General features: G+C 41.1%; 1 protein-coding gene across 1 annotated transcript in view; it reads right to left on the bottom strand.

Moving 5' to 3' along the window:
* PLD5 (phospholipase D family member 5) overlaps positions 1–18,916 on the bottom strand; it is a 193,802-nt gene extending 174,886 nt beyond the window's left edge. The window contains exon 1 of the mRNA XM_045536958.1: positions 18,728–18,916. Coding sequence (XP_045392914.1) covers positions 18,728–18,916 — 189 coding nt within the window. The remainder of the gene's footprint in view (positions 1–18,727) is intronic.
* Positions 18,917–19,856: the final 940 nt, after the last annotated feature.

Raw genomic sequence — 19,856 nt, 5'->3', positions numbered from 1 at the left:
AAATACAAACTCATCTGGGGTCAGGCTACTCATGGCACAGAGAACACTGATTCAAAGCAACAATGTTCTGATTATCCATTCGAATTTTAGAGACTACCAAACTGCCAAATACGTCATTTATAATCAGACCCCTATGGAAACTTAATGTGTTCTTATAAAATGCAGATGAAATATTAACAGGAGGTCCTAATCTTCCACGTTTTGTCATGTTTTACATTTAATTATATAGTTGTAATACCCCATTAATTTTTGGCATCAAATTAGTGTCATGTAAATAAGAAATTATTACCAGTACTGACATTCAAATGTTCTCTTTTGTTTTTGCAATTATCACTGGCAGAGAAAGCATTTTTTTCTTTAATGTTTCTATTGTACAACCATGGACACTTCTCAGACCGCAAAAATATCTGAGAACAGTGGATTATGTTCCAACCAGAAAATGTTTGCAATGGGGAAAAAAATCAGAGAACTAAAATAAGCTTAATTCTCTTTTAAACTGCATAAGGAAGATAAAGCCAGAAGAAAAAAAAAGAAAAAAAGGAAAAAAACCTGTCTTTCTTGAATTTTTGCTCTCCTAAGATGGAAAGCAGCTTTGAAAAAATAATGCTCCATGCAGTTACTCTTGAAAAAGTCAGTTTCGACTTCAGTAGGCACAGATTGACACCCCTTTCAATAATTTTTTTAACTGGAGGTTTTTGCTATTTAATGTCATATAAGGTAAGGATTTAATAGCTTCTACTGCCGCATTATCAAACATCACTTGATTATGTTCCTACTGGCAGTTTTTTAAAAAGCATTTCTGGATGGATTAACTTTCTTTTCACTTCATCAGACTTTGCAAGATTGTTTCCATATGAGGACTAAGTGAAATGGCGATTTAAAAATTACCAATATTGTCATTTACAATTCTTTTTCATTTTTCCCCTTCATGCACATAACGCAAACAACAAAATAATTTATAAGACTGATGTTTTTAGGTATACCTAAAGAATCCAAGAATGCTAGAACAGTCCTTAAAAGATTGTGTATAGATTCCTAAGCGTCCCCCAGTACCCCGCTCTCCCAAAACACCCTTGGTTGTGTGGGCACCCATGGTTGCCCAGGGTATGGATTACATGCGTCAGCCTCCCTTGCAGCTAGGGGTGGCATGGGACTAAGTTTTAGACAACAGGATGGGTGGGAATGTGATGGTGCAACTTCTAGAATATGTTCTAAAGGGGAGGACGGATACCCCTTCCTGCCTTTCCTCCATCCTGCAGCTGGGAAAGTGCTCTGGACTCTGAGGGGGAGAACCAGACACTACAGAGGCCAGAGTAGACAGCTAGAAGGGGTCCCAGTTGCCTACGTCTGGATTTTCATGTAAGAGAGAAATGAAGTTCTATCTTCCTGCCAGAGCAGACAGCTGCAAGGGGTCCCAGGAGACTGTGGACACTTCAGACAAACCCATCAGTTTCCCACGTCTGGATTTTCATGTAAGAGACAAATGAAGTTCTATCCTCCTAAACCACCATTTTGAGAACTCTGTTACATGCAACCAAGACTATACTTAATGCATAAAGATGTCACAGATGAAGAACCCAAACCTGGATGAAAATCTAGACATATTTAATCCCAAAAAATCCAGTGTTCTTTCAACTCTACCAGATAATCTTACCAGATATTGTCGTCATACATTTAAAAACTATGAATAATGTCTCAGTATTTTACCATAGTCCAAATAGACCTCATTCTTAATTGCTTATACTCTTGCTAATAAAGGAGAATATGACCTCTAGGAGGCAAAACACCTGCCTAAAAAGACCTTTCTCTCTTTCTAAATTTTCTTTATGTATGGGCCACATCCTTTGTGTACATGTAGCGGGGTGGGGACAGGGGGATGAAATGGAGATGGCAATACAGTGGAGACTCAGCCATCCAATACTGCAGGCCTGTGCCTGAACACCTGGTCTCCGCATTACAGCTGTTTAACTTCCCTAAGCCACTGGTTTCTAGTGATGCCAAAGAGACCTCATCTTCCCTCACACTATTGCTGCAGAAATTAATTGAGATAACTAAAAATGTACCTAGCATTGTACCTGGCACATACGAACTGCTCAATAAATACAGCTGTTTGCTTTCTTTCATGTTTCTGCATATTTACTCATTCAAGAACTATTTATAAAGTACCCATATACTATGTGTCAGGCACTATGCCAACCACTGGGGAAGGACGTAAGCAAGTCAAAAAAAAGATGACTGCCCTCCTGCAGCTTTCCTGGTAGATGGCAAAAAAATACAGTAGTAGCAGAGGAAAGGTAGTTTCAAAGAATGAGTTTTTTTTTATTTTTAAATTTCTTTTCATAGGATGAATTAACGCCTTTTGCAACAATTTGGATGGAACTGGAGACCATTATCCTGAGTGAAGTATCTAAAGAATGGAAAAACAAACACCACATGTACTCGCTATTAAATTGCAACTGACCAATGAGCATACATGTGCACAGAGGGAAGTAAAACTCAGTGGAAATCAAGCAGAGGGGAGTTGGAGATGGGTGAAAACCTACCTAACAGGTGCAATGAACCCTATTTGTGTGTTCTCAAGGATTACAAAATTCTGTGACAAAAGCGATCCATGTAACCAAAAACATTTGTGGGCCCTTAATATTTTGAAATTAAAAAGAAACGTACAAAAATAAATAAAGAAATTTCTTTTCACAAGGCAATGAATGCTGATTGTAGAGCATTTACAAAATATAGATAAGCAAAAGTAGAGAATGGAAGTTATTCCTAGTCCCACTAATCAGAAATAATCACTGTTAATATTTTGGAATATATTCTCCTTACCTTTCATTCTATCTCTGTGATACACATTCCTCTATTATAAACATAGAGGTTACAGAAAATATACAAAATATATTATAAATTGCTTTTTGTAAAGGTCTTTTCTCACTTGAAATTCATGAAAAAAATGTATGTCACTACCATTTCAATTGCTGTATAGTATTCTCTTGCCTGGATGTACCAGAATTTATTTAACAGTCCCTATTTTGGGATATTTATTTTTTCTATTAAAATTAACACTGAATGCTATCTTCTTAGAGAGACTTTCCCAATTGCTCACAACTAAATAGCTCCCACTCCTCACAACTGTTCCTTGCTTCATTTTTCTTCACTAGATTTAAAATTTTAAAATTATATCATATGTGGATTGGTTTATTTCCTATTTTCCCACCAGAATCAAAGCCCAACACAACCACTGACTTTGTCTTTTTCAATGGAGAACTTCCAAAGTCAAGAACTCTTCCTGGCCTAGAGCAGATGTCAATAATTATTTACTGAATAAATGAATGAAAAGGTAAATGTTGTGATGAGCATTCTCAACGGAAATATTTATACCTATAAAACAATTGTCTTAAAATGAATTCATTTTTAAAAATCTGGGTCAAGGGTATTAACATTGTCAACTCTTTTGATGTGTGTTGCCAAAATATTAATATTAGACAAAAAGGTTTTTATAATTTACTCTCTCCAAAAGAGAAAGAGTTCATTTCTCTGCATCCTCACCAGTATTTGGTAGTATCATCTTTAAAACATTAAACGTTTTACTATTCTTTTAATCTTCATCTATTTGATTATTAATGAGCCTTTTCATGTATTTATTGCTCATTAATATCTGAGAGAAGATAAGTAAGGGAAAAGTTTGGAAATAGTTGCTTCTTTGTTCAGGCTTAATATGTGACAAGTAAGTTCCATCAAGAAACAAAAATGAACAGAAAGAGTACTTATTGCAGCAGAGGATTTAACCAAGTAGATTTAGTGTTATGAAGAATTTGGCACCACTTGCGTTTTAAAAAATTATTTAAAAATTATATATTTTAAACTTCTATCTAAATTCATGTATATGCATATATGAGATAATATTCTAGAAAAATTTACATCAAAATATAAACAGTGCTTCTCTCTAGGCTGTAAGATTATGGATCATTTTTTATGTTTTTCTCACCACTAATCTGTATTTTCTAAAAGTAACATGTGTTATTTAGGTATTTAAAAATAACACAAATTATAAAATATAAAAATCACTTAGCTTGGGATCTATGATTTAATATTATTTAGGACTTCTTTAATTCTATTAAAATAGATTTAGAAGTACCCACTCCAGTGTTTTGTGGTTGTGGTTCAAGGTTTATTTCTGAAAGAAAATGGTATATTTTGCACCCAAATCTGAAACTGTTTAGGTATATTTTCACAGCCAGCCCATGTATAAGACCATCCTAATTGTACAAATCACAAACTCACTTCCAGAACCCTAGAGGTAAAATGCTAGTCCAGACAGAAGCAGGTGTTCATTACTAAAGTGGAACAAAGAATTTCTCCCTTATTTGGAAAAGGTGAGGCAGTGTATTATATATTTACAGATAGATTCTCCTTAAATTTAAAGGCTGGGACTAGAGTTAGGAGGAAAAGAGTCACATAAGCTCTTCTAATTGACGCTTTGTAGATTAAAGGATAAACAAACAAAATCTAATAAAATAGTTTAGAGAAAAAATTGGAGACCAGCAGATGCTACAGTGTAATGGTAAACAAACAACATGAGCTCTAGAACCAGACTTCCTTGTTCCAAATCCTGCTCTATAAGCTGTGTAAGTTATTTAACTTGTCCTGTGTCTCAGTTTCCCTATTTGCCAAATGGGGATAATAGTAGCTACCTCTAAGGATACTCACTAGGATTAGATTCAGTAAATTATAGCTGATAATAGTTTCATAGAGAAGAAATACAGAATGATATTTACGAGCCCAGCCTTGAGTTGATGATCTGTGTGACTCAGGTCAAATTAATTAAACCCATTATGTTTCAACTTCTAATCAGCAAAATGGGTCTAATAAAATATTCTCTATGGTGTTATAAGAATTAAAGGAAATATTTTAGGTTGGTGCAAAAGTAATTGCAGTTTGAGCACTGTTGAAATTTGTTGTTTGATATTGGAATACATTCTTAAATGAATGCTGTTATGTTATACATCATTTTAATGCGTATTTCTTGCTTTATGCTTTTTTGCTAATGACTTGTTACTTGCTCTTTATTTTATATTTATTTTAGACTGCGGAAATCATGTTAGACAAAAGCAAATTCGAATGATTTTCTTATTCAAGTTCAAAATGGATCGTAAAGCAGCAGAGACAACTCACAACATCAACAACGCATTTGGCCCAGGAACTGCTAAGGAACTTACAGTGCAGTGGTGGTTCAGGAAGTTTTGCAAAGGAGACGAGAGCCTTGAAGATGAGGAGCACAGTGGCGGGCCATTGGAAGTTGACAATGACCAATTGAGAGCAGTCATTGAAGCTGATCCTCTCACAACTCCATGAGAAGTTGCCGAAGAACTCAGGGCCGACCATTCTATGGGTCATTCGGCATTTGAAGCAAATTGGAAAGGTGAAAAAGCTCGATAAGTGGGTGCCTCATGAGCTGACCGAAAATAAAAAAAAAAAATCTGTTTTGAAGTGTCTTTTCTATTATCATACACAACAACAAACCATTTCTCAATCCATTGTGACATGCAACGAAAAATGGATTTTATACGATAACCAGTGACAATCAGCTCAGTGGTTGGACTGAGAAGAAGCTGCACAGCACTTCCCAAAGCCAAACTTGCACCAAGAAATGGTCACAGTCACTATTTGTTGGTCTGCTGCCGGCCTGATCCACCACAGCTGTCTGAATCCTGGCAAAACCATTCCATCTGAGAAGTCTGCTCAGCAAATCAATGAGATGCACCAAAAACTGCAACGCCTGCGGCCAGCATTGGTCAACAGAAAGGGCCCAATTCTTCTCCATGACAACGCCCCACAGCACATTGCACAACCAACGCTTCAAAAGTTGAACGAATTGGACTATGAAGTTTTGGCTCATCTGCCATATTCACCTGACCTCTCGCCAACCAACTACCACTTCTTCAAAGAACTTCTTCAAGCATCTCAACAACTTTTTGCAGTGAAAACCCTTCCACAACCAGGAGGATGCAGAGAATGCTTTCCAAGAGTTCGTCAAATCCTGAAGCATGGATATTCACGCTACAGGAATAAAAAAACTTGCACTGGCAAAAATGTGTTGATTGTAATGGTTCCTATTTTGATTAATACAGGTGTGTTTGAGCCTAGTTATAATGTTTAAAATTCAGTTTGAAACTGCAATTACTTTTGCACCAACCCAATAATATATGTAAAGAGCCAGGCACATCATACATGTTAAGTAAGTAGAACTGACGTGTTTGCAGCCCTGGATTCATCCTTTACTGTTCTCTGTCTGGCTCTCTGCCTCAGGAGGCTGATCCGTGTGGACTGTATCCTTGAAATCCCCTGACCTATAGCTTTCAGCTGGGTTCAGCCATAGGGAACCAGCAAAAGACCAGAGGGAGAGAAGAGAGTGAAGTTAGGATATTTATTCTTCCAGCTCCCTTCTTATGAGGTTTTAATCTGGCTGTGCCTCTAAAAGAGAATGTAAATGCTCTTAAAGCAGCTGGATTTACATAAATCTCTCTCCTTTTGAGGTTCATTAAGCACTGTCTCTCTCTCTCTCAGAACTAGACATAGCAACAATGTCAACTTCTCTCGGTTCTTACGCTATATCTTATGGTCCTTCGTGGAACCAATGCAGTGCAGACAGCTCGAAATACCAATGAAGTGTTTGGGAAGGATGTGGCTGATGAATACACAGTACATCGATGGTTTGAGAAGTTCCATTCTGGTGATTTTAATCTTGAACATAAGCCACATGGGCAACCTGAGAATAAGGTAGATAATGATGAGCTGAAAGCTGTAGTGGAAGGGAATCCATCTCAACCTATGTGAGAATTAGCAGCAAGGTTTGATGTTACTATTCCAACAATATTGGACCATTTGAAACAAATGGGCAAGGTAAAGAGGCTGGACAGATGGGTTCCACATGAATTAAACAAAATCGTCTGGAAGTTTGCCTTTCTTTACTGTCACGACATAAAGGCAAACCGTTTCTACACCATATTGTTACGTGTGATGAAAAATGGATTCTTTTTGACAATTGCAAGCATTCAGCACAATGGTTGGATAAAGACGAAGTGCCGAAACACAGTCGAAAACCGAATATTCATCCAGAAAAGCTAATGGTGTCTGTTTGGTGGTCCAGTGCTGGTATTATCCACTACAGCTTCATGAAACCTGATCAATCAATTACAGAGGATGTCTACTGCAACCAACTGGATGAAATGATGAGGATGCTTGTGATTAATTAAGCAGCCAAGTTTGGTCAACAGAGACAGGCCAATCCTCTTGCAAAACAATGCTTGATCACATATTGCACAAACAACACTGCTCAAACTATAGAGGCTGGACTTGGAAACTCTCTGTCATCCACTGTATTCACCAGACCTTGCATCAACTGGCTACCACTTCTTCCAGGCTTTGGACCACTTCTTGCAAGGAAAAATATTCAATTCTCAATGAGCTGTGGAAAACGACTTTTGTGATTTCCTTGCCACTCGCTCTCCAGTCTTCTTCGCTGCTGGCATAAACACGCCACCGTTAAGATGGCAATACTGTGTCAATAATTTAGGTACTGCTTCTTCTTGGAGATATAATAAACTACATTTTTTTATTCAAAATTGGACAATTCATATTTAATGACCTAATACTTCTAACTCCTACGTCTCTGTCCATTACTTAGATGTTCCCCTGAATTTCAGACATACACCTAACTCTACTGGACATCTCCATCATGATATCTCACAAGAAACTCAAATCTAACATACTCAAAATATAATTCATTGTCTTTCTCCACAAACTCTGTGCTTGCCCCTGGGTTTGCAATGTTGGTGGCCACCACCTAGAACATTACCCAAGAGGAAACTGAGTGACCCAGGACTTGTCCCCTTGATCACTCTCCATACCTAATCAGCAGCCAAGCACACATATTGCCCTTTTTCAGGAATTCATGTAACAGATATTTTTAACAGTCTCTTGTTTATGTAGAATAGTAACAGAAGAGAATTATATAATCAAATACCTATTCTGATTAAGTTACCGAGAGTGCTAATTTTCAAATAATTAGAGTATAACAAAACATACAATACAAACATAAGGAAAAGATAATCTTTCTTATACTTTTTTTATTATTTAAGAAAAGTCTGAGCAAAATTATAAATAATCAGTTAAGTCATACTTAACTACGTGTTTCTGGGTGCTTACGTGAGAACATGTGCATGTATGTGTGGGTGAGCATGAGTGCATAAGTGTGTCCGTGTGTGTGTGATAAAAACTAAACATGAGTGTTTTCTAGTTTTTGTTTTGTTTTAATATTACAAAGTACATGTTTATCCTTTCTTCTCTCATAAAAGAAAGCTACAGGAAATAACTTTATGTATTAATATTTTTTTCCCTTTTGGATATAAAATAAACAGAAGTTAGATGCACCAAGGAAAGTAGGAGAGGAAGCTCCAACTGACTTAAAGAAAAAGGTCAAAGAAATAGCATGTTTAAGTGTCTTTCAAAATGTATTGTTTGCATCGCTCTGGTCCTTAAGAGTTTTGTCAAAATCAGCTAGTTGATTTGTCTTCAATTGACTTAATGCTGGGACTTTTCAAAGTAAAAAAATGGACAAATGTAAGTGTCAACTACTATCATTCAAGGTCCTACTAAATTACATGTCTGAGATTCCAACCTGTAGGACTCTGCAATCCACTGGGCCAACTTAGGAGTCATCATCCTTGAATAAAGCCAGGAAGGTTACGCAATTCATTTTCAAACTAAACAAATCGAATCTTTAATCACAGGGCAATTATCAGCAAGCTGTTCTTTTGCAATTACTGCCTCCATCCATGGAAGTATTTATTATACTGTGACATCTAAAAATAAATTCTAAAGTCTCCCCCAAACAAATCTGTACCTTAAGTTTACTTCTTAGCATATGTGTTTATTCATCTCCACTTCAGAAACCTATATCTCTAAAAAATCCATTTCAAATATTTAGGGAAAAGGTGGTTTCTGCCTGGGTGAAACATGATTTTCCCCATCTTAACTTAAAACAGTCCAATGCTTTGGACAAAAGCTTTATTTCTTTAACCAATTACAAATCAAAGAATCTTTGAATCTACCCATAACCCAAAAGCTCCCCTTTCCTTGAGATGTCCTGCCTTTTCAGGCCAAAACACTTTACACCTTCCATGGACTGATTTATGACTTCAAGTGTAATTCCTGTCCCCATGAATGTATAAAATCGAACTCTAACCTGGCCTCCTTGGGCACATCTTCTCAGGTCTTCTTGATGCCATGTGCTGGGGGCCAGCGGTCATGCACATTCAGCTCAGAATAAACCTTTTAACTTATTTTACAGAGTTTGGGTTTTTTTCCGTTAACAATTCCCAGCCATTGCAACAGAGGTAAAGGTCAGAAAAAGGGCAAGGAAATGTTTTATGTGTTGTCTCTTTAAAATCCCCCACCATTTTGGGGAATTAAAACCTGTGATTCCTTCCCTGGGGCCAGTAATCAAAGGGGCAGAAAAATGTCCTTTGCTGTGTTTTCTAGTATCATAAACCACAGGAGATGGCTCAACAGAATTGTCCAGAGAAGGTCACGAGATCATCTTCACCAGAGATAAGGTGACCTAAAGCACCAATTATAGTTAAACAACAATGGCCTGAAGCCACAACATATGACACTGGTCACATAGACTGGAGCCCAACTGCCGAAACCTTCCCTTTAAAAAACCCTGTATTTCTGCTCAAAGACAGGATGGTGGTCTTTTAAGACATTAGTCTGCCGCCTTCCTCATTTGCAGGCAAATTAATAAACTTCTCTTTCCTTTTCCTCAAACCACTTATCCTTGTTCTTTCTCACTGATTCAGTCTCAGGGACAAATATCAAACTTTTGGTAACACCATGACAGAAAGGGAGATCAGACATACCTTGTTATACCTCCTCCCTTTGGGAATTTACACAACAATTGGCCAACATTAATGTTAAAATAGAAAACATAAGACTGGCAAAACAGATTCTTTGTGGCAATAAGATAACAAATTATAAATAAGACCTAAGGCCATGCAAGGCAAAGGTTAAGGTGCATCCTATAATCCATAAAATCTAGTTAAACAGGTCTCTGTTTTTGCTGGCAGGGTATCACATGGTATGTTAGCTTAGACATTTCTTCCTACTGACTCCATTGTTTTAGACAGAGCTTAACTCTCTCGACCAACTGCAAATAAAGAATAGCTAAAGCCGCCTATGACTTGTAAGTCCCCGCTTCAAGATATCCTCCTGCCTTTTGGGGCTGAACCAATGTATACCTTCCATGTATTGATTTATGTCTTTGCCTGTATCTCCTGCCTCCCTGAAATGTATAAAACCAAACTGTAATCTGACCTCCTATGAACCACTTACTCAAGGCTTTTTGGGCTTGTGCATCCTTGGACCACAGTCATTCATATGCTCAGAATAAACCTCTTTAAATTATTTTACAGAGTTTGGTTTTTCCATTAACATGTTCATGATTTTTTTATATCCCACAGGTACCATGGCAAGGTTCTGCCACATCATCTCATTGGAGCTTAGGGTTCCATATAATGGACCAGAGAAAGGGAGATCCACCCTCTGCACTGTGAATTAAAAACAACATGGTCAGACCTCAAGATGAAAGACAAGGGCAGACCTCAAGTTGTCCCAGGAGCTCGGAGGTGATGGAGGTGGATATTCTCTCCATAATTATACTGCTAAATCACGTCCACATCCACAGACCAACTAGCCTGCTGGGAAAACATTACCTTCCTCCTCCTCTGCCACCAGCACCTCTAAGCAGAATGATGGTGTAATAAAAGCAGTGCAAACACAAGCATAGGAGTCTAAAATGGAAAGTCATAAAAAGGCTGGAATAAAAAACGATAAGTGAAAAACAAATAGATAAAACACTTGCCAGAGACAGTATAAAAGTTATCATTTTTTTTTCTCCAGAATCTAAGAGAAATGCTGTTACCATTCATATAAAAGTAGTAAAGTTCTGGTACACATTAGAATCATTTCCTAAACAACTAATACGTGGCAAGTACCTACATATAAAATTTGAATGCTAGGAGGAACCTCTGGAAGTTCAATGCTCTCTTTGGTAAGTTAATAATCCTCTCTACTCCCTCAATATATATATGATAAACCAGCTGTAATTAAGGCAGAGCCTATATATATATCTTAGTTATCTATATCTAGAAATTGACTCTAAATAATATGTTATCTATTCCCTGAGAACAACTGGACTGTGATGCTCTCACTTTCCTGAGCCATCCACGTGTGCTGCCCATGAAGGCTTCACTCAAGGAAGGGGACGGATGTCCCAGACAGAGGCATGAGAGGTTCAGGATTGAGTCCAGGCAGACTCTGAAATTTATACATACTAGGGAAAGGGTCAAGGGCTGGAGATTGAGGAATAACGAGCTTCCCAGGAAGGAATGTATCCTAAAAGGGAAAGTAAATAATCAGGATATGCCCCAGGCACTGGAGGGGAGGGACAATTGTGAGAAAGATACATTTCCTATCCCTCAATTCCCTCAAAGCTTTGCCTCCATAAAGTAATAGGGTGCTAGGAAAAGAAAGGGAGCCCAGTCACGATAAAGCCGGTTTCCACAGAAAAATCTCAGCGGCACTAGACACAATCAGTATTACTTTGAAACGAAGAGGTCAGTGTGGAGAGCAGTATCGGATGGGAAGAGATTCTGCCCAATTCAGCAGAGTGGCTTTAGTGCACGGGCACAGTTCAACTTCAAAGCTGTTGGACTCAGCAACAGTCCCCGCGTCAACATCTGCAATCGCCTCTGACTGCGGCAGAAAAGCATCACAGGACCAAAGGTGATCAGGGGTCACGCCGAGGGTGAGAGGTGGCCCCAGCAGCTTTGCAGGCAGCAGGAAGCAGCATTTTTGGCAAGGGCACTGTTTCCCAGACACAAGAGTCTATCTCTGGACTTAGTCGGTTAAACTACTTAGAAGAGTCATCTTTAGCTAAACTAATATCTAGAAATTCTCCTGATCCCCGATCACCACAAATTTTAAAACAAAACAAAACAAAAAAAAATTGTTTCTGGTTAAGAAAAGCTGCAAGAAAAGCAGACCTGTGACATTTAAGGATTTAATATATTGGTTCTAAATTTTTCATAAGCAGCCCTGAAATTCAACTTAATGTAGTAATTTGTGAATTTTTGAGACACAAATCTGAACCCTGGGTGTTGTGCAGAAGGGACTGAAGCCAGGTGGCCACATTTCAGCGCAGACTTGCTGAAACTCCCAATTCTGCTTAGGAAAGTATTGCACTCGGAAGACCCTCCCTTGTTAGAATGATGGTCCTTTCACTATAGCAACAGTGACAGTGACTAAAATGTTAAATTATCTGTGTGACTGTCTATACCTTGTTGATGACTACCCTGAGCTATGGAATTAAATGTCAATGCAAGGATAAATCCATTCACCTAATATTCTACTGAAACTGGACAACAAATCTTGGAATTAAAGCTGGCAAGGATTATATTAAGTCCCTTTCTGCTTTGAACAAGTCCATTGACTAAAACAACACAATCCCAGATGTAACTAGAAATCTACTCAGTTCATAATAGAAAGGAAATGTTTCTCCAGATTAATGGCACAAACAGCAACTCAACAAATTATCCTAAAGCCCATTTATCTTATAGTTTTTTAGTGTGGAAACATGCAAACAAGAGATTTGGAATAGGTGCTAGGATGGGTACTGGCCTACTCATTTTAATGGGAATTAAATATAATGACTGGTTAGAAGAGTTATTATTCTCTCTCCATGAAAGATGTTAAATTTTTCTTTTAAGTCATTTTCTCAATAAAGACTTTTTTTAATCCATTTTTTTTTCAGTGTTGACCAGCAATTCTATTCAAATAGCTTTTCACCAATAGCATGTTTCTAAGCTAAAGAACTTATGTTTATTCTCGCAAAATCTTTGTTAGGTGACCAAATGGAAATGATCAATATCACCTGAACCACCTAATCCGAAACCCAGAGACTCGTTAATTGCCATGTTGGTGAGCTCCTCACCATGTTCCGTTCCCTTGGAACCCATCCTCCCCTTCCTAAAAACAGGAAAGAAATAAAAGACTACACTAAGCCAAAAACGTTTACCATGCCCAGCAGCTCATCTATGTCTGCAAACTTTTTTGCCTGGATATGTTCTCTTTAACACTCACATTCTGCCAACGTATATCAACTTTCTTTCCTTGATCTCAATACTCATTCTGTGACAGTTATTCTGAAACCAATACAAAATCAAGTAAAGTTATGTATCCAAATGGGAAAAAAATAGCCTAATAAAATAAGAAAGGTGACCGTATAAAAGCCATAGAGAGCAAACACCGGCCTCTTTTGAATGCCTCCCGTATGCTGCTCATTCCTGATGTTCTGTCAATATTAATGCCAGCCATCAGGTGCTGTATTGCACCTGCTCCACGAAGCCCCTGAGCACCTGCCCTTCTTTCTTCCACCTTTACACTCAGAGAATATTTGGCCTTCCAATTCATCTGTAGTCCCAGCCTCAGCAACAGAACAAGACTCTGTCTCTTTAAAAAAAAGAGTGTACTTAGTTGAGACTAAAAATGAATCATCCTTTTCAATATACTTATGAGAAAACATCTTTAAGAACATGTCCAAGGGACACAGGAGCCCATCTGAAAGACCTTCTAACAGCCAAAGCAAGAACAACTTGAAGAACAAAATAAATAACACAGAACTGGATTACACATGCAGTATAAGATAAATATCCAAGAGTTTTACTGACACAAAGAAAGGATTGAACAAACAGATAGTAGGGGAGAAGAGACAAATCTTATGAAGAATTACAAATAATAAATGCAGCTACTCCCCAGTCCAAGAGCTGTTGAATGTGGGGATGTGGGACTGAGGAAATGATGTCCCAGAAGTTGAAAGATTCATCAGATTTCTTGATCTTTAGAGCTAAAAGAGAAGAACTAAAAACTGTTATATAGGTTTAAATCTGAGATGGATACAGAAGTCTGTAAAGAGAAGTAAAAACTTTTAGAGAAACTAGCCAGAAATTGGTACGTAACTACTATATGGAAGAAAGGAAGAAAACGAAATCTTAAGTCCAATAATCTTCACCTTCTCAAATTAAATACATTAAATATGGTATGTCACTGACTATGGTTATGTTACAAAGAAACCAGATTCTTCAAAAAAAAGTGCAATGTCAACCCACAGTGACAGAAGTCCATTTACTATAAATATACATGAACGGTAGTAGTGCCGAGTACAATAACCGACATGACAGAGATCCATGAGAAGACACAAAACATCTAAACTTTCATTTCTTGACTGATGAGTTAGAGAAGCAGAGAATCCTGCCTCAGCCTAGAGCTTCTCTGTTTTGTACATCTAAAATCACAGGAAATCATCCTGGTAAATATTAATGTTCTTAAGCATTTGCTGGACTGTTTGTTTATTTGTTTGATTTTCAATAGAACATTTTAAAGATTTATTGCCTTGGGTTGAACTTTGTCTTTCAGCGCTTTACTGATCTGCTCTGTGGGGTACAGCACTTCCGTGGATCTGCTCTGTGGGACAAAAATGGCATTGCACAATATGAGCTCAGACCACTGTGACCACGTTTGCTCCAATCCATTTATTCTTTGCTCATCATGTGAATAATTTATTCCAGGAGGCAACTGTGTTCATGGCATTTATTTACTATGCGCTGGTAATATAAACTCTATTTAAATAGGTGCAAATTCACACTTAGAGGAAATGATGTTTTTTTCTTTTTTTTTTTTTGAGACAGGGTCTCACTCTATTCCCTGGGCTAGAGTACAGTGGCATCATCATAGCTCACCGAACCCTCAAACTCCTGGCTCAAGGGATCCTTCTGCCTCAGCCTCCTGAGTAGCTCAGACTACAGAAATGCACCACTACGCCTGGCTGATTTTTGTTTTTTTAGAGATAGGGTCTCACTATGTTGCTCAGGCTGGTCTCAAATTCCTGGGCTCAAGTGACCCTCCCACCTTGGACTCCCAAAGTGCTAGGATTACAGGCGTGAGCCACTGCACACATCTAAAATGATCTTTTCTTTTCTTTCTTTTTTTTTTTTTTTAATGTGAGGCACTTACTAAATAAACCAAGATACTATGGCTCACTACAAGTGTGAACATTAAGGATTCTTCTTTTATTCTTTACTAATTCTCTCTTTTGCTTTCTCTTTCCATTTTTAAATAGGGTTTCTGAGCCAAATGAAACACTGCTTGACTTAATTCCACCATCACAAGCTGGGCAGGGAAACAGTTTGGAGACGGGGCAAGGAGAGCTTGTCTCTGCTGCGGGGGTGGGGGACCAGCTCAGAGTGAGAACCAGGAGAGTCAGCCTCAGAATGGCCAGAAAGGGAGCAAGCCAGGGTCCACTGGCCGGGAAGAGTCAGGCCCCCAGAGGATGGAGTGGAAGCCAGGCAAAGAAACAGAATCACAGGCCCAAGACAGTGAGATGGCCTTGCTGGCCAAAGTGCCCACATGCTTTGAGTCCAGGACTGTAATGCAGGCAGGCTGACCTCAAACGTGAAGTCTGGAAGCTCTCTGGGGGCAGTGGGATGGCTTTTTTTTTTGCCTTCCAAAAGCCCTAGGGATTATGAGGCAGAATAGGAAGCTAAAGATTCTAAGAACGAAGAGCTTTTTTTGTAGCTAGTAAGACAACATTCTGTTTGTGCCGAGCAATTTCACTTTTTCATGACATTTCCAAGTGGAGTTCAAAGTCCAGAATCACAGTTCAAAACATAACGGCCTTGTAGCTTCTAATCATGATTTCGAAATGGGGAAAAATTCCCTACATACATTTGGGGTGGTTTGATGGGTGGGTGTGCAAAGTACATATACTCCTTATTAAGCATTCATCTTAAGTATCAACCAACCAGGGACAGGGATCAAATTTAAAGACTGATTGAAAGTATTCTAATCATCAATCAATTCATGTCACTTTTCTCTTGTCCAACCTTGGGATTAGTACAATAGCCTTTAAAGTAGAAAAGGGGAGATAAATTATTCTCCCTTTTAGCAAAGTGGGTGGAAATATATTCTTTAGCTGTCCATTTTACAATGTGTTATTGACTTTCAGATTAATTCATCCCTCTGAAGTCTGGACAGAGTCCATACACTGTCACACTTCATTTCAGGGAATTCCGTTATTGTGATGACCAAATGCATGTGTCATTTGAAGTCATAACTTATTTATTACCTTAATACTTAGATTGGCTTTTAAAGCACCAGCAAAATAACTGAGTAGGCTGTTTTCAGGCATATGATCTCCATCATAATTATTAATTCATTTTTTCAACATAATAAAAATGGTAGCCATTCATTTGATTAGACAGATCGGAAGGGTGTTTTTAAACTACATCACCTTTGAATTTCATACGACACACTCATCCTAATACCTGTGACATTTGAACTAGAAGGTACCACATGTGTTCAGAACATTGTCTCTAATGAAGTCAACATTACATTTTCATGCTTTCTGTAGCAATGATATACCAGGTTCCATTTGTCATAGGTTTTTAAAATCTCAAATATCGAATTAGAAATTAACATCAAACTACCTGAAACATCACAGTATATGCAACACGTCACATACTATCACCCAGTGCTTGAATTCAAATAAAATTTACACTTTTATACTAATTTAATTTTCATAGCACTTTCATAAATATTAATTCATTAGAAATGTTTGTGAATGTTTCAGAAGCAAGAGAATAGCACCAAAAAATTCACTTGAAGCAAAGTCCTCTTTCTAATTGAAAGAATGTATGTAGGAAAACATCGGAACAGAATATACATCTCCCATTAAATGTAGCTGAAAAAGCAAAACAAGTGCTAAGCTACACTGATTTACATAACAAACGAGGTGATTGATTTTTTTTCTTCTTAATAAATGCAGTGCTCTCTTTTGGAGTATCTGAGTGAAGAAGAAAGCATAGATGTTCACATGCTCACAAACAACCAGATCTTCCTTTCCTTGAGCTTCAATCCTCAGGAGAGTCTGAGCGTCCTATACTCATGCAGAAAGGTGAGGCTGCCACAGCCCACATGGTATGACTTGATACTTTCAATGAAAATCCAAAAGTGAGGAAGCATTTAAGTATAATGCGTGCAGCGTTGGTGACTCAAGAAGACATAGTCACAGAAGGTTGCACTATTGATTTTCAGTAAGAGAATAATGGAAATAGATCAGCTAAAAGCACAAGCTATAAATGAACACATATTCAGAGTGCAACTAAAATGAAGATATGTTCTATCATCATTCTAAGGCTAGACCATTTTCCCCGGTACTAAAATCAGCATCAAGAGCCAAACTACAGGAAGATGCTATTTGCCTCCGATAAACTAATTAACACCACCCAGTCCCTTCGCTAATTCTGGAGTGTGCCTTTGCACACTGTTGCCTTTCAAACAACTTGCCATCCTAGAAATTTCCTTCAATTGTTTCCATGGTCTTAAGGATGTAACGATGTAACGGCTGTCTACACACGAGACAGAGCCTGTTACCCAACTCAAAGCTTTATATTAGAGCTTTTAATGATTCCAACAGGCCCTCAGAAAAAAGGTGTAGATCTTCCTTTCAGATCGTAATAGCGAAACACCCCTTGGCATGCTTCCTCCTGGGAAGCCTATTGGCGCTGCAAAGCCCAGGAGTAGCTCTTGTGGACAGATGGGGCTCAGGATGGGGCAGTGGTTAGAGATGTCTGAGTTCCAGGAGTTCTCGGTCTTATCTTCTTTCTATCAGTATTGGAGTTCTGACCCAAATACAAGGAAACCTCCACATTTCACTAACAGACAGGATTTGGATCCTGCAGCTCCGCGGGAAGAAACAGCATCTTCTCCTTAGCTAGTTGTGCTGCACTCTTGAGATAATTCTCCTAGTTTAATTTTAACATTTGGTTAAGAAGGCGCTGATGGGTCAGATTTGAAACTGTGGATCCACTAAACGCCTTTTTAGAAGGACTTTTTCCTTTCAGAATGGCAAGCCTTAGTGGCTCGACCCCAGAGCCAACAACGCTTTGCGCGAAGCCCACACTCACTGGAAGTGCAGGTTCCCGCTCGGGGCTCCCACCCTGCAGACTGGCAGGTTCCCGGGGAGCGGGGCGATCGTTCTTGAGCCGTTCTCCTTGCAACGCTCAAATCGCTCCCTAGTTGGGCTCAAGTAGAGAGGATCGCCAACTGCGCATCCCAGCGGACACTCTGCAGAAAACTCTAATGGCTCGTGCACCGGCCCAGGCCGGGTCGCCAGCGGCGCCAACTTTATGGATTCGTTCATTTTTTTAGTTTCTGGGCTGAGTAAAATAGCCCTCAAAGATCCAGGCAAACGCCCCTCTCAAGTCCACTACCGTGCAATGCCCGGTTGCTCTAAGCCGCGTTTGTAGCACCCGCACTTCTCGCTCATCCCGCACACGCACCCCAAGAACGGTGCAAATGCACCCCGCAGGGTGACGCCAGTGGAGAGGTGCGGGGGAGCAGGGGCCAGGCGGTGCGTGAAAGAGAACCCCCTCCCTCCTCTCCCCTCCCCTCTGCTCGGTCGTTAAAGCGAGAAAGTGCAGCAGAAGCCCCCGGGTCGGACGGAGGCCGCGGACGCCTGCCCGGACCCCCAGCCCGCGCGCTCCTGTCACCTCCGCGGGGCAGGGCGCGTGCGGCAGGTGCCCGGCCGAGGCCCCGAGGAGCGAGCCGCCCTTACGTGCTCCAGCTTGTCTTTCCTCCGGAGCCAGACGCTGGCGCTGTAGTCCTGCTGCTTGACGCTGCTGTAGAAGTTCGCGCCCACTCGGGTCAGGCTCGGCGCGGGCTCCTTGGGGCGGCTTTTGAGCCTCATCTGCTCGAAGCCCTCGTGGGGGGAGGCCGAGAGCCACTCGTGCTGCCGGATCTCCATCCTGACATGACCAGGCGGCGGCCGGCGCGCAGCGGGCTCGGGACGGGCGCGCGGGAGGCCGGGCAGGATCCGGGATCGGGGATCGGGGATCGGGGATCGGGGATCCGGGAGCGGGGAGCGGGGATCCGGGAGCGGGGAGCGGGGAGCGGGGAGCGCGCGGCCCGGCGGGAGGGGGCGTTCGCGGGAGCAGAGGCGCGGAAGGAGGAAGGGAGGGCGGCGTCGGGGCTGGGGGAGGAGGAGCGGGGACCGCCGGGGAGGAGGACAGCAGGGAGACAGGGACGGAGGGGAGCCTGTTCCAGGGGGGGAAGTGCCCGGGGTGCGGCGGCCGCGACGTCGCCCGGCTGCTGCGGTCCCGGTCCCGGGCGGGCGCTCCGGTCGCCGGCTCCCTGCGGCACCGACTGGGACCCGGGCCGGCTCCCGGGCGGGCGGCGCGGGAGGGGTGCGGTGGGAGGGGCCGCCGCCCGCCCGCGCCCGCAGGTTGGTGCAGTGAGGAGCCGCCGCCGCCGCCCCGCGCGCCCTGCCCAGGCCCGGCCGGGCGGCTCCCGCTGCGGAGCGCCCTTCTCCGAGCCCGCTACCCCTCGCCTTCGCCGGTCGTTACTGGAGAGCCAGGGAGCAAGCGGGGAAGGGAGCGCCGTCTCCGCGCCGCCGTCCTCCCGCTTGCTGAGCGCGGGGACCGCTCGGGAGCGCGGCGCTCGGAACCCACCGCCCCTCCCCCACCCGCCCCCGCACCCCGCCCCCGCCTCGCTGGGGCTTTACACTCCTCCTTCCCAAAGTTCTGCTAACTTCGCACCTCAAGAGCCCATTTGTCCCACCCCAAGGGACTTAGAGCAGGGGATGCCCAGGACCCCCCAGAAAATGGCCAGGAGGACATGTGTTCTCTTGAGCCTCGCACGCTACTTTCACCCGAGGGTGCAGCGATGCAACTGCGCCCGAGGGCAGT

Source organism: Lemur catta, chromosome 25 (assembly GCF_020740605.2).
Source record: "Lemur catta isolate mLemCat1 chromosome 25, mLemCat1.pri, whole genome shotgun sequence".
NCBI classification, from domain to species: Eukaryota; Metazoa; Chordata; class Mammalia; order Primates; family Lemuridae; genus Lemur; species Lemur catta.
The sequence above is the reverse complement of the archived record's forward strand: the minus strand, read 5'-3'. Positions and strand labels throughout refer to the sequence as shown.